Genomic DNA, 13,359 nt, shown 5'->3' on the forward strand with positions numbered 1-13,359 from the left:
TAGTTAAAGTGGAAACAAGTTTCAAAATTAATCCACTTTCATAATTGTTAAGATATTCATGACCGAACCATTTTAGCTGAAGAGTTTTCCTAAACTTCTACTTTCGTATGAAGTGCACTTTTGAATGCCGTTATATATATATATATATATTGCATTTTGTTCCGATACTTAAAATATTTGCACATAAAATTTGTACGCGACCAATGAGATTATGCCATTATATGGTTCATTTATAACTAAAACTTATCACTAAGGGCAACGATGTGTAGCAGTTGGCGTTGTTAGGTTACATAACCTAAGGCGTAATTTGGTCGAATGAAAAACGAGATAAGCCGAGCTATTTATTACCTGAGAAACATTATTTCTTTAGACGTGTAAATTATCAAATAACCATATACATTCACCACTTTTTCTGTTTTATTGTTACATTAATCGCACTGAATTCTAATGAGTGATATAACACTATCTGAACCATCAAAACGTCGTGGCGAAGTAAGTCATTGATTTGAAATCATTCATTATGACCAGTATTCTGGCACAACATAGAAAATGTTCGTAATGCACAGGGTATTGTAGTGTTTAGTAGATAGATTTATCAATGCATTGATTTGCAATGGCAAAAAACCAATATAAAGTTTTTTATTTAATGTTCTTTGCATTATGAGATAGGTGAATTGAATCGGTTGTGTTATCTGGTTTTATGAAGTGATAATTTCATCAGATGTATTCAACTTATAATTGTCATTTCATTTTTTATGGGTTTGCGCTCAAGAGGTAACCTTTCGTTGACCCGAACGCGATACTTTTTCAGAATTATTTCTTATATCCCAAATTCTCCAAACATTATGTCACTACATACGTTTATTCGCCTCTAGAAATTTTTGTATTTTGCATACAAAGATGAATAATTACAAGCAGAATAAATAAAAACTTGATGAAGTTCTCCATATCATTTGAAAACTTATACAAATACAAACGTCATGATAATTTGTTTACGGCAGGAAGCATTTTCATTAAAATCAACTACTAAGAATGAATAAGTGATATAAATGAATAATATGGATGAAAATTGGTTCTCAGGACGAAAGTAATCTTGTGAGATGATCACCGTACATGCAGATGTGATAAAGTTATCATGAAAACATATCACAACATTGTGTTTTACAATCTGAAGGTATTGTTGTTAGCGACTAAGAACGTATATAAGTGGAAAACTTCAAAGCTAAATCGAATGTTGAGGTCATCGTCAAGTTAACCACAAAGCTTGATTTTAATTCTATCTTCCATTCAGTAGCAACATATGGAACGTATTTATTTGCAGACATCCTTGAATAAAAGCTGAAAAGTGGGGTGGGAAAATATTTACTGCATAAACAATACGATTACAAATCCAGAAACCGGACTTCCTGAGATGAGAAAGTCTAAGACCACCATCTTTATTTACACATCTAATGAAGTAGCGTGATATAGTAATAAAGGAGATGAAGTTAGTCTTCCTAAAAATATCTTTTAGTCCAATAACTGAACTTTGTTAAGCGACAAAGTACACTTCAAGGCAAACTGAAAACACTAGCTTTGGGGTATATTTCAGATATTTGATCACAAATTTTGCATTTCTGATCAAGCTACTTTCTGGTCAAAGTTCAAAGACAAACTGCTTGCTCTTAAGAGTCTTAATTAACGCATTCGTAATTATCCGGTTAAATGAAAACGTTGGCCGTGGATATAAGGAATTTACTAAAAGTCACATTTTATTAGTGATCTTTACAAATTTCGAGCGATTCCAAATGAAATCTACGGGTTTAATTCTTCAGGAAATAAAACTTTATTACTGTTTTGCTGACTTTTTAAACTTGGAGTGTAGAAAAAAGTTCCTTCGTAAATTTATAATAATGAGAGAACCGGTTAATATATGATAAACAACAAACAAACTGCACCAATTTTTACAAAAACTAGAGGACTCAAATATCTTTGTATATTGCAATAATTAAAGTAATCAAATGATAAGATAATAGAATCCCTTTTACTAGAGATGCAATTTAGGTAGCAAGATATTGAGAAGTTGGATTTACAAAGTGTTAAGTTGAACATATGAGTGTATTCAATCGGTTATATAACAGTTTCCCAATTAGTCTATATGCTTAGATTATTAGAAATGCTGATATGAAGCCCTCAAGTAATTACAGGACATTAACTAAACATATGGATGGAGTATTCATAATGTTCATCTCCACCACAAAACCTCTTTACACAACATTACACTTTCATTTTAAGTATTTTCTAAAGTCATCCAGAATTAGTAAATATTCCAGTATAATTGATAGCAAACTGTAGTTAAACACCACTAAGAAAAAGCTAAAGTAACTATCTAGTACTTGCTACAATGAAAAATAAGGCCGTGTTGGCAAAATGCAATGATAAAGACTATGATAATCACATCTGTTACGAATACCGATTAGAAACAATGAAGAATGCTGACTGTATATCGTTCAGTAGTTGTCAGTGAATCTACTAGAAAAATGATAAATGCTAAGGATAATTCGTTTAAATAAATAAATAAGGATAAGTGAGTTAATCATTATCTAGACAAATATCTTAAAGCTATAAATAAGACCACAGAAGTTACCAAATACTTCATCTAGTAGTTATAGTAGGTTTTCAAGAATATAATGTCTATCCTTGTCACATACACCCAATAAACGGATCTGACTTTTTATTCGGTGAAGTACACCAGTAGTTCATTTTTTAACATCAAAAAAGATGAACTGATAAATACTTTGTCCATAAGAAATCTTATTTTCGTTTAACTTATTATATTCTTTCTATGAGCTCCAACGGCCTATCGAAACTGACTTTTTGAACAAGTAAACTTACTGAAAAAATTCTCTGTGACCAAATGAAAATTTGTTTATGACATGTTTTCCCGATAACTGATAAACTATATGTTTTAAAAGTTCTTAAATAAAATGACAATAAAGTTGGTAAAAAGTATTGAAGAAAAGGACAAGTTAGTTGAAAGATAGTCATAGTAATGTATCAGTTAGAAAACCATCAGGGTAATTAATCATTACACGTATATCTTGTTCCTTTATCTTCCTCTGTAATTTTGTATGATACTCGTCTTACAACTGATCTTTTTGGTAGTTCCGATAGTTGTTTTTATGAACGGTTCTTACTGTTAAACGGTTTAGGTTGATTGGATTTTTTACCACGTTTTTATTTATCCTTGAAATCTAGCCGGGTAATAAGATCATTGTTAGTGTTCTTCTGCAATTAAGATAAACGAAGTAGTATTTTTCTTCGATAAGTCTTGCTAATTGAACGCCATACTCGCATCCTAAGCTAGTCTCGTAACCCCCAAGCTAAATATACACAGCGACTTGAACACGAGAGAAAAGGCGTAAAATATGCGATAAGCACTTCGCTCCAAAGGTTCATTTATGTACAGAAAATATAGGGTTTTTGTAGTGTTTAGAAGTCCTTGGGTTTCCTCAAAATTCTGGAATGCTACTAAACATAGTAGCAGTGTAGTAATCAGCCAATCAGAAGCTCTTCATGTGACTTTTCATTTTCGTGTCGTTTCTGGTAAAACTTCTAGTCAAACACTGATTGGACAAAATGCTTCTTATGTTTCCTGAGCCTTTCTTGTCTATTGCGAGGAATTTTCAGGATCACCCCAACATTCTTAACTCAAGTAGAATAAAAAGTAAGAATAAAATCACACTAAATATTTGGGTGACCATCGCACGCTAACTTGATAACGTTTTTTAACGTATGGTGCTCACAGATTAAATAAGTCCTGTGTAATTTTTATGGATAACATATTCTTAGTTCAAATATTTCTACTCTAAATGTTTAGCAGAGATGATAACATTTCAGCAAAAGAAGGATTAACTTTAGAGTTTGGTGACAAATAACTGTAGTTTAATTTTAAGTTCTGAAGTACTAAATTTAAGCCATTCTTTTATTTCATAAACACAGGCAACTAAATAAAATGATCTAGTGTTCACACTATAAGCCCGTGTCACCACCAAACGACTTATTTTGTTTTCATGTACGTTCTGATCATGTTTCATTCTGATTTCAATATGTTATTTTATCATGAGACATAAGCCTGTTTTACAATTATGAATATGTACATGAATTCTATGACATTCTTGATTAGTATTAAAGGTCTTTATAACTACATTTTCACTTTCTTAATACGAATAATATCTTTGTGATTTTGTTATTTCTTTTTCTCCTCTAGTACGACTAGTAGTTTACTGCTCTCAGCAAACTTAATGATAATTATCATTAAGAAAAAAGTGTTCATTTGTTCTTACGTAGGATTAAGAACGGACTCATAGAAATGAGGACACTTTGTTGAACCAGTCTTTTATGTGTTATTTCGATGTTGGTCTATCTACTCAATTCTGTTTGAAGACTATGTCTGAGCCTATTTTAAGTCATCAAATAATGTAGTCAATTTAACAGTATTATTCATAATTATTGTGACCTATACTTTTTGATCCCAAACTCATTTAGAGAAGAAGCAAGTAGAATACGGAATGATAATGAAGTGTAAATATGTAATGTATGCAGAACGTCAGAATCAACTGACTTACTGTATTCATCATTTTTTGTCATCTAAGTAATGTAAATTGTGTCAGTTAGTTTCTCCCTACTAAATTAACTTTTCAAGGGAAGTTTTTAATGTACCATTTATTTTGACCATTATTTATACTTTTTTAATGAGAACAAACAACAATTGATTGACCGGAAAGCGAAATACTCTTTAGTTGACACTTAACATTTAAAATATCTTTTCTGAAAGCAAGTTGTAATCGAAATAGATTTCCTATTCTTAAGCGTGACCATAATGGTTTGTTTGTATTGAATGGTTTAAAGTGGAACTTATATTTTCATTTTATTTAACCACTTTGAAAGAAGCATCTACAGAATATTTGCTACTAACATTCTATAGACTCTAAATAGAACGAATTAATAACTATTTTAGTTAATCTTATCGTACATAAGTATTTGTAGGCATTTTGTGACCGGCTTTGTGTAGTATATATATATATATATATATATATATATATATATATATATATATATATATAAACTCCTATACCCAGTAGTTATTATTTACTGTGTTAGTGCATACAACCATCTGTCTTACTGAATATCAAAACACCTTGCCTAGAAAGCAGATACGTTCTGATCACGTCCAGTTTATTTTTAGGTTAAAAATTAGGTTGATAAACTAAAAATCTACCCGTTTTAGTAGATATCAACGTCTTACGTATAGAAATGATTATTATATCCCGTGATCTTAATAGTGTAATTGATGATTAGGGTTTAAACATTTATTGATATTTTATTTAGGATTTCGGCGAGTCATGCGAAGAAGATTCTGTTGCCGGGTTGAACATCCCATCAGTTACTCATAATTTAAGCCTGGAAAATCGTGATTTGAGGAGGAAGTTAGATGAAGAATTATCTACTTACAAACAAAGATTATCGGCTTACCAGGAAGGCCAGCAACGTCAAACAAACCTCGTTCAGAGACTTCAGTCTAAAGTGAGTGGAGGTGTTAATGAAGATTTCTCGAAAGTAAACAAAGTTATTTATTTATTTATTTGATCTAATACTACAAACTAGTAAAAGTTTCGGCGCATAGCGTATAATCCTCAATCTTTCATATCTAGGATCAGTAGAATGCTTGTTGAAGTCCCCTATCAAATAATACTGCGACCATGAGGGTCATCTTAAGTTACATATAAACACGAAAAATTAATTGTTTCTTTTTGTTTTTTCCATACTATGGGCAATATGCGACTATGAAAACTGGCACACATGTATAAAGCATTCCAAAATAAGGAATGATATAATAAGTAATGGAAAACAAAGGGTTAAGAAAACAACAAATATAGTTTTGCTCAAATAGAATCCCTAATACTTCCTGAATTACTCACAGAAATTCACGGTCAAACGGTGGACCAGATGTTAGGATTGATTGTGACTCTTAATATTTTCAACTTCTGTTCATATTAGATCAACATGTTTGTCATTTTCCGTCAGAATCTGATTTATGCACAACATACTTCACTTTTAAATTTTGTTTCAAAAATATTATCAAATTATTTTGGTTAGGGAATCCATGTTGTCCTAACAGAATTTACGAAAATAGGCAAGGTTTTACGAAATAACGACCACAATAAATTTACTCAACTTCTTCAAGTGTTGTTATGACTAATTTATCAAACTGCAACATTGTCATACTCTGATTACACGTTGAGAACAGATATGTTTTTAGTATCCTACTACTATTTTGATTTAAAAAAATTGTCAAAAAAGACCAAGTGGAATGTTAAAACCCATTCTTCTTTCGAATGTATTTTCTCGAGATGGGTTTAAAATGTGTTAAATATGTTCTGCAAACAAAGGCCTTTTTCTAAAGGGACAGCATAGTGTTAAAGATGTTCCAGTGTTGAAATTTTCAGTCTGAGAGATGTTTTCAAGGAGTTTTAGTTGTTTTATATAAGAAAATGAGGTTTGGTGAATGTAAATATTTGCAAAATATCTAATTACGGTACTTTGTGTTGCATGTAAATATTTTTTCAATATATTTTTAAAATCGAATTCAGTTATGTATTTTATCACTTATGATAGGTTTTACAATACAAGGAAAAATGTCGGACACTTGAACTTAAATTACAGATAGCCGACACAGAGAATCAAAACAGAAAAGTAATTTAATTATCTGATAGCATTTTTTTAGTATTTTGTTTAAGTATTTTTAGGACATGTTATTGAATATAATGTAAAACATGGTAGATCATTTGAGGTTTGAGTATAATGACCTTGAAATATATGCTCAATAGAATTCTTCGTATTTGATCTGATTATTCTTTTAAAAATATAAATCTTATTCTTGGTTTCATCCAAATATTGAGAGTACAGGACTTATCAAGTAATTCATGAATTATTAGGTAAAATATGTTAATGAAATTAAAACGTATTTTGTCATCAGACTATTCAAAATGAGATTCCAGAGATTTTATACTATTTGGAAAAGAGCATTTATTAAACCATTATTGACTAAAAAATCATCTGTCTGTATCGTTAACAAAAGTTAAGAGTGGAGGCCTTCCGTGTAATTTCGTCGTTGACTCAAAACAATCATCATATTTAGTATGAAATAATGAAACCTTTTTGTACATCATCCATCAAGTTGAAACAATGATATAGACACATAGACACAGTGGTATTTGATAGGCTAGATCCAGTATAAAGACAACCTGAAATTTGTAAGATCTGTCGACAGAATCGTATTCCGATGAAAAGTTGCGATAATTTTCCTTTCCACGTTCACAGTTTAATCGAAGCAGATTTATTGACCAGATTTTACTCTACAGTGAAGTAACCTAAGCAGTTGTTTGTCATGATTTTTACTCATTACTGTTAGCCACAATCAACATAGAGTCCGGTATATATGTGCTATAACCCAAGCTGTTAAATCATCTCAGCACACCCAAAGGAAATCAGAAAGATGAACAACAAAAAAAGTCGAAATAATATAGTACTGACGACAATGAGGAAGACAAACGTTGAGATTATGGTTTGAGACAGAATGTATGTGTGAAAGAAAACTGCGACTCAAGATTTAGAGTAAGGTAAAAAAGTGAACACATAAGCCTAGTTGTGGCCGATTCTGAGCTGTATCACCCAGTTTCCAACCACTGATCGCGGTTATCGCGTTGACCTCACCGGGTAGTTTGCATTTAACGAACATGGCTCAGACCCACAGTCAATGACTCCAGGGACTGGTGTCATATTTTCATTCGTCCACCACTACCTTTCTTCTAACTAATTACTACACCAGTCATAGTAGTGTGTCGAATTAGGCAATGATTGGGCATTCTTAATATATACTACAATCACCTCAGTTGATAAAGATTCACCACTTCGTCAACTAATTACCCGCTTTTGCCTGGTGCCTTATTGCTAACGATAAAAGTGCTCACTCGATAGCTCCATGAAATTCAAGTAATGATTTGAAGAAACCTATGATCGAAATTCGGTAACTTGAACATGTCATCTAGTTTTGCATCCACAGAATAATACACCTGGATCACTGCACGGAAAACTAGTTCTTTGTTTGACAAACGGACCTTTCGCCTACGCCAAAAGTTGGTAGAAGTCAAGCAATCTTTCGGTATTTGTCTCAAGATTTTGTCTGACAACAATCCACCAGGGTTGATTCGGTTAGGAAGATTAACGTTTTAGCGATCCATGTTGAACAAATATGTATGTATAGTGCTTAATAAAATTCTGAATCTATATCAAACCGATGTAATGTGTATTGGAGATATATATTAAGATATCATCTGATGATAACAATATTTTAGTGTAAATAAATATACTTATATATGTAGCAAGAATACTATAATGATTGTTTTGCGTGAAAGTCTATCTGTCTTTTACCCAGGATGAGTTATTTAAATCGTATGTGGATAAATGTCCTCAATTTCACATACTGAATATTTAACAGTTAATAATCATATCGTACTAAAAACTAATTAGATTTAATTGCTACAATATTATCTTTTGAGTATCAAATTGACCTTAATTTTCTTATTAAAATATCAAAACGCATGAGTGTAGGTGATAAATATTTGATGAGGTAAGAAATAATTTTAGAGAATAAGGTTAGCCCGCATTTCTTTATTATCATTTGTTTATAACATTTCGTTTTATTGCCACATAAATTTATTAAAAACAAATAAACAGACAGTACAAAATTCCTTAGCGCTAAATATTATTTTTCTCATAATTGGACCATCCTAGTCAATTACACACAGCGGTAATAACACCTTATCTAATTATTTGAACAATAATTAATGAAAACAAATTTTGGTATAATTTATTTATATTCTTGTAAAAGATAAGTCAATAATTTACAATGATTAGTGAAATATGCTTTTACTTTAATTTTGATCATTAAAATATATCTGATAGTTTGTGTAATAAGTGAAGAGTGACAATTTTAGTGAATTGCAGAAATAAAATAATTATGGATTTTGACTGATGTAGAACTAAATATTGAAGATATAACAAATTTCTTGTTCAGAATAATAGGTGACAAAATTGAAAAATAATCTCAACAGATAGAATGTATTCAGGTTGTTTCTATTTTCTCTGAAAATTAAATATACTTTTATTTAAGTTAGGCCTATTCCCTATTACTACTAAAAATGTTAAATTTTATGTTAATTATCAAATAAATGGCATCTTAAATATATACTACATTTTGACGATTTTTCTACCATCTTGATCATTCGAAATCATTTATTTTATAATTTTATGATTCAGTAGTTAGAATATTGTGGCATGATTTGACAATTTACATTATTAACTCTTTTTGTGGCCTTAAATCTGGCTCCAATTTGGATGAACGTATCAATATGCTATGAATGTAAATCTTCCATTTAAGTCCGTATATTATCTAGGCTGGACCCGTTTGTATGACGGTGGTAACAAGAAGCCAAAAACTGGTGGCGTTGGAGGAATTCATTTCAGGCATTTTTTTTATCCAGACAGAGGTTCGGAATAAGAAGCGGCGAAGAGAAGAGGAGAGAAATGAAATGATGCGCAGTAGGAAAGGCGTGTGAGCAAACTTGATTTAACTAAGCACGACTCAATATTTATGGTCGGACAAAAATAGGTCTTAGATTAACACACAAGCTTATATAAAAAGTCAAGATTATTAAGCGAATAATTGACAAGGCCAAAATGTGACCCAAGAAGAATGAATAAATTGGTTTGTCTGAAATAACCCATGTGGGCTTGACATAGTATCAACCACGCATAGCGCCAACCAACGCATAAATATTTGAAATGTGAATGGATATGCTGCACTTACAATTAACGGTCATACGATTCCCGCCCTCACAAAATATGTGAAACGGTGCTTTCATAGAATCGAAAAACCCCTTTTGATGATATTTCGAGTTGCTTTGTAAGAAATAACAATACACCACACGGTCAACAAAAAATACAACATAATCCTTTCTTCAAAGTAATTACTGAATATCAGAATGATATGATAAATAATATTTGTTCTATTGGTTGAAATGATTCATAAACCGCCTGATCGTGTGAGATCAGAGACAACAAAATGCAGCTTAAAAGATACATGAACACATACCTGAATGATACGTTAATAAATGTCATCATGCACCACGTCTGTAATTCAATGCTTCCTTATGAAGAGACTTAATTTCCAAAACTAGGAATATTTCTCACATCTACATCGTTTAACTTGTCGTGTAATTTATTGACTGTAAGTTGAAAAACTTTATTCTCATTAAAAAAGCATGCTACTAATTAGAAGCAGTAGATAACTCACTGAAATTATTATTTTCAACAACAACTAAGGCAAAACAAATTATCGTTAGTCGTACTAACCACAATTAGAAATCGTATAGATCGGTATCACATCACTGGACTTTCAAGCTGACATTCTCACTGCAGTGTTTTAATTAAAGTTAGATTACATGATGTGAATTACATAGTTCGCTTTCCAAAAAAATTATCGAGATGACGTTTTATAAGTAACGTTTACCTGGTTAAGTTATTCTAATCATTAACTTATGACTTTTCACATTTTCTAATTTTATACAGTTATAAACAGTCGAAATCACTAATCGATCTAAGCTAGACCATCATTGAAAACCTGAAAGCACTTAGCGGCCGTTTCTTCGTAGGATGGGACTCCTCAACGATGCACGTCCGAGACCTTAGGTCTCATGCATGAGTCCCATACTAGGATGAAGCAGCCATCCTTTGCGTCCAAGTTTTCAACGGTGGTCTAGCTTAGATCGACTCGTGAATCCAACTTTTAAAATCCTACATTCTCCACAAATCCACATGCTAACAATTATAGACATTATTAAGCAGACAAAAGAAATGGTTTTGTTAAATTTTTCAAAGAAATACTTGGTGACAAATATTAAACGTCTACCACCAGTGAAAAATATTTTTATATTTATGTATAATCCTTCATTTATCTTAAGGCTGGAATGGATGAAAATACAGCTGAATATGAAGCAACGCTTCTGAGACTTGAAGAAGAGCAGCAAAGGTAAGTTATTGTTATACATGATTGAGTGCACAAGTTACTATGGACACGTTTGGAAACATAATATTTGTTTTTTTTACTTCTTTTGGTGTTGTATATAAATGTGGTTTTTGAGTTTAAGCGTAATTCATGAAAATGTTACACTCCATGTCTTCGTGATAAAGTAATTTTTACTCGTCTCACATAAAATAGGTTCCAACTTTTAGGCATTTAGGTCGCAACGCTTTATCTCAAGTACATCAAATCTAAAACGTTTACCACAAATAAATAAAATATAACTGATTTAAAATTACTGAGGTTTTGCTTTTAAAATATTTTGTTTACAATTACTACACTCATTTAATGAGCTTATCTTGTGGTCATATCACAGGGCTTCAACGCTTGCTGGTGTAAATACCATGCTTCGGGAACAATTGGATCAAGCCACACATGCTAATCAAACACTTTCTTCCAATTTACAGCGTGTTAAGGAGGAAGCATCTCGTTTACGAGATGTTCTTGAACGACGGGAAGCAGAATGGAGAAACGAAGAAGCTGCATTCAATGATTATTTTACAATGGAACATGGTAGACTCCTCGCCCTCTGGAGGGCAGTAGTGGCCTGCCGTCGTCAGTTTGTTGAAGTCAGGGGTCAGGTAGAACGAGAAATCGGATCTGCTCGGGTAGAGCTATCGAGAGTATCGAGGATATGTCAAACTGCTTGTGAAAACTTCGCTTCTAACTTACGCACAATGGAAGCTAGAAACATGGTAAGCCATTTCACTTTTGTTGGCTAACTGTTTTGGCTTTCTTTCGCAAGTAATCTGTTGCATACTGCCAAAAAGTGTGAAATATATTTGAATTAAAAAAAATCACTATATAAGTACGTTATATTTTCAAAACAAATATATTAAGCAGGTAGAGGCTTACGAAATAGTGAAGCATTCCACTTTTTCTCAATTAACAGTCAATTTGCAAAAGCTAGAGGAACATGTTCATATACATTACTTGTTTTGTGACCCAAGCAAGAACATTTTTAGTACCCTCATATTACTCGAACAAATAATAATTTCACTAACCATCAGTAGGCCCCAATCCTACTTCTATAAAATGTCCTACTTTTAAGTTTTACATGCTCAAACATTGCATATAAAAATTAGGACTGCTGTTTTGATCATCTCAGCTGATAAGACTTCATATATCTATGAAGTAAATTTTTATGTATTACTGTTTGCGTAAGCAGTGAACCACTGAAGAATAGAAAGCTCTTAGAAAGTTTTTTGTTTTAGTAAAAACATTTCAATAGATGGTATACCTAAATGAAACTCCGCCTGTAGCTCTTCTAGAGTTACTGCCGGTCCAAAGACCGGGTAAAGGAGGAGGGTCGGCAACCCCCTCCCGTAAGAAAAAATCTTGCTAAAAAACGCCAACCAGATTAAACAAATTAAACAATTTAAATTCTCCCCTGGAAGTTGAGTGAAGAAATATGCCGCCAGATGGTGAAAACCGAGAATCTTCGGAAGTCGCGAAGCCAATGCCCCTCCTAACAACCAGAGCAACAACTTTTATAAGTACATGGAACGCCCGGACAATGTAGGAGCATGGAAAGACCAGTCAAATGGTAACAAAAATGAGGACATGCAACTTGGTGGTGCCCAGAATCACTGAAACCCATTGGAATCAAGCTGGTCAAAAGAGGATAGATACGGGAGAGATGCTTCTGTGATCCGGTCACGAAGAAAAAATGCTCCAACAACTCACGGAGTTACTCTAATGCTGTCCAAAGAAGCACGTAATGCACTTGTAGGATGGGAATCTCACGGATCCAGAATCACTAAAGCATCATTCAGAACAAAGAAGGAGAGGATCACAATGAGTGTTATCCAATGTTATGCACCCACCAATGATAGAAACGATGACAATAAAGATCAGTTCTATTCAGGGCTGCAATCAATCATAGAGAAATGCCCAAGAAAGGATCTTACCACCTTGATGGAAGAACTAAGCGCTAAAGTTGGAATGGACAACACCGGATATGAAGATATCATGAGACAAAGAAGGCAAGACAATCCCAGAAATTGAGGAATAGAGGAAAATATGGGTAGAACACTTTGAGGAACTTCTGAATAGACCAGCTCCAATGAACCCACCGAACATTGATGCAGCACACACAGACCTACCGATAGATGTCACTCCATCAACGTTCGAAGAAAGCAGTGTGACCGGTCATCAGACAAATCAATAATGGGAAA

General features: G+C 32.6%; 1 protein-coding gene across 1 annotated transcript in view; it reads left to right on the top strand.

Annotated features, from left to right (window-relative positions):
* Positions 1–447: 447 nt before the first annotated feature.
* Smp_147890 (putative rootletin (Ciliary rootlet coiled-coil protein)) overlaps positions 448–13,359 on the top strand; it is a gene marked incomplete at both ends in the record, with an annotated part of 56,087 nt that continues 43,175 nt past the window's right edge. Inside the window, 5 exons of the mRNA XM_018794660.1 lie at positions 448–492; positions 5,371–5,565; positions 6,658–6,735; positions 11,064–11,131; positions 11,499–11,877. Of these exons, the coding sequence (XP_018649050.1) occupies positions 448–492; positions 5,371–5,565; positions 6,658–6,735; positions 11,064–11,131; positions 11,499–11,877 (765 nt within the window). The remainder of the gene's footprint in view (positions 493–5,370; positions 5,566–6,657; positions 6,736–11,063; positions 11,132–11,498; positions 11,878–13,359) is intronic.

This window comes from Schistosoma mansoni, chromosome 1, assembly GCF_000237925.1.
Source record: "Schistosoma mansoni strain Puerto Rico chromosome 1, complete genome".
In the NCBI taxonomy this organism is placed as follows: domain Eukaryota; kingdom Metazoa; phylum Platyhelminthes; class Trematoda; order Strigeidida; family Schistosomatidae; genus Schistosoma; species Schistosoma mansoni.